Source organism: Erigeron canadensis, chromosome 2 (assembly GCF_010389155.1).
Source record: "Erigeron canadensis isolate Cc75 chromosome 2, C_canadensis_v1, whole genome shotgun sequence".
NCBI lineage: Eukaryota > Viridiplantae > Streptophyta > Magnoliopsida > Asterales > Asteraceae > Erigeron > Erigeron canadensis.
In genome coordinates this window covers 34,766,452-34,772,157 of record NC_057762.1, presented here as the reverse complement: position 1 = coordinate 34,772,157, position 5,706 = coordinate 34,766,452, and the positions used below count along the sequence as shown (strand labels likewise).

The 5,706-nt window shown below is 34.3% G+C and overlaps 1 protein-coding gene across 1 annotated transcript; it reads right to left on the bottom strand.

Moving 5' to 3' along the window:
* Positions 1-3,788: 3,788 nt before the first annotated feature.
* LOC122587246 (transcription factor MYB44-like) lies at positions 3,789-4,869 on the bottom strand. The gene has a single exon (XM_043759359.1). It carries the CDS (start codon positions 4,804-4,806, stop codon positions 3,934-3,936), a length of 873 nt encoding a protein of 290 aa, XP_043615294.1. The 5' UTR covers positions 4,807-4,869; the 3' UTR covers positions 3,789-3,933.
* Between the last annotated feature and the right edge of the window lie 837 nt (positions 4,870-5,706).

Genomic DNA, 5,706 nt, shown 5'->3' with positions numbered 1-5,706 from the left:
CTAATATGTACACAAAATTGGCAAACAAGTACAAGGTAGTAGAGTACACTATAGAAGTGATATTCATACCATTTTTATTGATGGATATCAATGTATCACAACCGTGTATTATTAGCTTATATATTAAACTATACAACTTATACATTGTTGTACATTTAAAAAAAAAAAAAATAGTGATACGAATATTACTTTTCTATTCAGTATCCAATACAATGTGTTATAACCATGTAAAAATTAAAATGACCAGTGAAGTATTTTAATATAGAAAAGTGATATCCTCACAAGGTGTTCAATCATACACAATAAATGAACATGGTTTATTGGATAGTATACAATTATCCTGTATAAATTTAAAATGTCATGTATGGCTAATATGTGTTGTAACTTGTAAGGATATCACTCCTTTTGTTATATCCTTTTGTTATATATGCACACGCAGTTTAGTCACACATAGTCCAAATTTTTGTGTACTTTTTTTCACCCAATCCTTCATGGATAAGCTTCGGTGGTAGTGTAAAATTGAAATATATTTTATTGGTGATCCTGTGGTAGTGTAAAGTCGAAAAATATATTATTGGTGATCCCAAAAATATATGGGGTAGATGCAGAAAGATGAAAAAGCTAAAAGAGAGCAGCACAATTATTAGTTAGTTATGCTATAACGATTGTACAATATGGTGTGAGATATGTACACTTTGACCAGCAAAAAAATAAAGGGTACCGTGTGGGTTTTGAACTACAATCAAGTCATTGTAATCTTTTGGACTGCTACTCTATTCCATTTCGTGTTCTTTTCAACTTCCCAACTAACATTTTCTTTTTACCTTCATTTATCTACTCATTGGTCCCCTTTTTTTCTTTTGTTTAACCAACGACAAACGGAATTGTCCAGATCTTTCATACGAAGTGGCCATTAACGAAGGATCACCAATTAGACCGGATACAATAAATCTGTCGATGGGTCGTCGATGGCCTCATCGACAAGGATGCTATTGGTAGGGGTCGTCGACGGGGCTCATAATCGGAGGACTTCAATGGATCGAACTAGCTGGACGAGGGGAGAGCGTGTGTTGGGCCAAGCAACGGTCGAAATTTGAGTTTTTTTGTTTAACGTATGTGTGGGGCCAAGCAACGGTGTGGAAGAGGTGTTATTGGTAGTGAGTGTGAAAGAGGTGGATGAGAAGAGAGAAAAGCTGATGTGACAGTATGGAAGAAGTGTAGATAAAGTGCCTATTGGATAAGGCCTTAACTGGTCAATCCAGTCTTACGGAACCCTTAAAGATCCCCCAATTACCCCAAATCCGCGGAACCTCAATAGTTTCCCGTAAATAAACATGACAACAAATTATTGGTAAAATTTATCTGCTTGAACGAACCCTGGCATCCAAGAAAGGTCTCCTATCATTGGCTTTTAGTTTATCAAATTGAACACTTTGTTTTTTAGTTTTTTTTCCTCAAAAATTGATTTTTTTTTTTTTTTTTTTTTTTTTGAACAGCCTCAAAAATGATTCTTCCTTTTTAAAATTTCTTCCAATTTTATATAAAATTGACATGTGGAGTCTATTACTCTATTAGTGCTCGTTTACTATCTTGTGTGTAGATTTTGTCACGTATCTTAATCTTATTAATAAATGATTATAACAAATTTTAATAGGTTTTATCATTACTCGATTGTTAGAATCGCTTGGTTTGTTTATAAGGATTGTTTCCAATGTAGTTAAGGAAATTAAAACCATGAAAGGGACATATGGATAATCAATGACATAATTTGTTCGTAATATATAGAAGTTGTGTGGTTTGAAATGGTGTTGGATGTTTAGTGTTTGTATTATTTAACATGTAATGATTGGGGTACGTGGATAAGTTTGTGTTGAGATCCAAATTCGAAAGATATGAAAGGGACAAAGTTACAAAATAAGTGAAGTGAAAGTGACATAAATTTTTACAAGATTACCCTTTTTCTTCAACTAAGCACAAATTGTACAAGATTAGTAGATTACCCTTTTCCTTCGACTAAGCACAATTTTTACAAGATTGCATCCTATTTAAACGATTCTAGAAGGACACTAAAGAAAACACAAATCATGCTTCATTTACCAAAGTTTCCCTTGTTAGCATGATTTTTCTGTTTTTTTTAAATTATAACTTCATTACACACTCTTAACAAGTGTCTAAAAAACACTAGTTAGTATTTGGGATTATTATATGTGAATGTAACTAACTATGACAAAATGTTTGTGTTTTTTTTTTCAAACATTCAGTCGGTATGCGACATCAGAGAAACCTCACTGTATAATAGTGAAGCCTTGCACGTATCCTAGACAACGAGATGTTGACCATAAGCCGTTACAAGTATTCGGAGGAAAAAACCCCAAAACTTGCCATCCACAAGGATCAAAATGTCTAATGTTATATAAAGATCGTGTAAAATATTTATGTAATGTAATGAACTGAACTTTTAAATTCCGGTTATTTAATGTAACCAGGTATATATGGCAACCATATAAGCTACCACGTGTAATTTTTTTATTAGTCATGTACATCCAATAATCGAGATTTGAAAGTTGATTACATAACATAGACATTTTACAAAAACTTTACATAACATTGATATTCTGTCATAGTTAGTTACATTCACAGGTAATAATCCCTATACAAATACAAATTACATATATACCTCTTGAAACAAATAACGAGAAAATAGTTGAGTTTGATGCTTAGCTACAAACGTTCAAGTCTCAAGATGTGTATAGGATATTGTTCTATTGTGTCGTTTATCTTAGATATGATGTAATTGTACTCTATATTTGACATTTAGTATTTTTCTAGGTGCCTTTTTAATTAATTACTTTGCTGTTAAAAAAAAAAAAAGTTTGCATAAAGCTAATCAACATAATAGAAGATAGGATCCAAGAGAGGTATTTAAACGACGTAGTTTGATTCAAGGAAAGTGGTGTTTAGAAGAGGTGATTAAAGATATAAAAATTTCTGTTGTATTTTTGGCGTTGCATATTTTGTATCATAGATGTTACAACTTGAAAGGCATCCACCTATGAACCTTATCATCATTACCACGTCTTCTGCAAGACACTTCAGTACTTCACTCATGACTCACCATCAGAAAATCCAATGTACATCTAGGTAACCTTTTTTAAATGACATAGTTTTTGATTAAAGCAACGCTCTTATCATAATATGCTGAAAATCTAGTAATTAACATGAATAATCGATTGTCGGATTAGATACATTCTCACGGAATAGCCATTTCAAGATAAAACTTCATTAGGCTTAGACAATTTTACACACAGAGATCAGATCGCCAATATAAAAGAAAAAAAAATGGATGACATACCGTTGAATCAATGGATCATCATCTATAAATGTATAATCATTATTCAACTTAGAACACAAAATATGCGTCAAAAATTGTGTTCCATAGGGTTACGCCAATAAACCTAATTATCATATGTGCATGCCAATGAACAGTGCAAGTATGCAAATATCTATAGGAACCTCTTTAGACCGAAAAGGACCGGACACATATCTTTGACCTTTTATTATTTGTATCAAAACCTTATATATTTGGTCAAAAGCGTGTTACTTTATTATTCATGAGCTGAGCTGTACTTCACTCACTATTAGTATTATTTCCCATTTTTCCCTTTTTATTATCCATCTTCAGGTCCAAGTTTTCCTTCAAAATGGTCCTTTTTGAATTAAATTATAACTTACCTAAAACTTAAAGCATCAGAAACAGATAAATTAACTGTTAAATTTAAAAATACACATTAAATTTTTAACCTTTTTTTCATTTTTTTAAAAACTTTTTTACTTCCCTCAACTCATGGTTTTTGGAATGGAATTCAATCTAATTCCTCACTGTACAAGATTATTTCATTTAAATTACCATTAACCAAAAAAAATAATAATAAACTAATCAATCTTATTAACTCCAACTCTACTCGACGCCGCCGTAAACCGGCCGCCGCCGCTGTACGACGGGGGATTCCTTTCACCGCCGGAAATGTAATTCCTAACCTCCATCCTAATCATCTCTTGCATCACCGACAAAAACTCAGCATTAAACGTCGATCCAACCATCTCAGCCGTCTCCACCGTCACCGGTGACGGCGGCGGACGTGACACGTGAAGCTGCTGCATCGCCGACGAAATCGCCGCAGCCGGTTTCGGATGTGTCACCGATGACGTGTCACTGGACTCAACGCCCGGAAGTGATAGGCTGAGCGACGTCGGAGGATCATCGACCACCGCGGGTGGTGGTCTCGCCACAGGGCGGTACACGTGGGAAGAGGAATTAGCTGGCACGCTTGAATCGCTGACGTCAGATCCAGATGGACTTCCGGGATTTAAATAAAAACCTTGACCCGGGAATCCGGATACGGGTATACCCGACCCGGCACTAACGGATCTTTTCAAAGAAGGCTGCTGGATAGAAAACTCTTGAAACTCTTCATTAGTCATTGAACAAGACTTTCTTTTTAGTGTGGAATTCCAATGGTTTTTAATCGCGTTATCGGTTCGACCAGATAACATACGGGCAATGGTTGCCCATTTATTTCCAAACCGGGCGTGCGCCCGAAGGATGGTCTCATCCTCTTCGGGCGTAAACGCCCGGTGCTCTACTTGTGGAGACAGCTGGTTACACCAACGCAACCGGCACGATTTCCCGGATCGACCGGGGATCGTTTTGCTAACAAGCGACCAGTTCCTTGGACCGTGTTGCTCAACGAGTTGTTGGAGCATCTCATCTTCTTCGGGGCTCCATGGCCCTTTGATCCGATCCATATTTTTTGTAGGGTTTGTTTTGTTATTTTGTTTGGTTATCCCTGAAGGAAAATGTAGTGATGGGAGGATTCTGAATAAATATATATAAAGGTTGAGACTGTGAGGTAACAGGCTGTGAGATTAGTAGGAGGTTGTGTTTGGGATCCAGCTGGATAACTAACACGCGTCATATTATGGGATTGTGCCCGTTTACACATATTACTATTTCCTCTCATTTTCTAGTTTGTTAGATATCCACCAGAATCGTATTCTAAATTTCAAAAACTAGATTAATTAAAGTGGTTACATGATCTGAAGTTATTTTTAAAGTTAATTAATAATGTGTGTAAATTGTTTTCGTAACATAGTATTGCTGACTTTGATGTATAAGTTTACATATAACATCTTGTGAGACGTATGAGATTAAAAACAAATCATTGGCATGTTTAGATTTTTTATTTTGATTGTTGCCATTGAACGAATGGACACGAAAAGTTAAAGATATTGTTATGTAGAATTTAGATTTCAGTACTAATTTATTGATGATTCAATATTGGTTTCATTCAAATTTGTTTATGGTCAACATCGAGGAATGATAAAAACACGTAATATTATGATAATAATAAAATAAATACTGAATAAAGTTTAAATTTTAAACTTCTACTTTTATGCTACAACTTAATTTTAATTTATGATTTCGTTAAGAACAAATGGTCAAAAGTTTTGATCGTGTATAAAAGCTCTTAAAATGTGAAATTATAGAATATCTCGACCTTTCAATAAAATCATAATTATAATGGATTTAGTTTGATATGTTGACCTAGTTGAGGAAAAAAAAAAGGCATGAACAAAGTAAGTTTACTTATGTTAAACGGCTACTTACGATCTTGATCAAATATGGTAATTAAAGACAAAACTAAT

What these genes read in the sequence shown, in the direction of transcription:
- LOC122587246 (XM_043759359.1), bottom strand. Translation starts at nt 4,806, where the DNA reads ATGGATCGGATCAAAGGGCCATGGAGCCCCGAAGAAGATGAGATGCTC.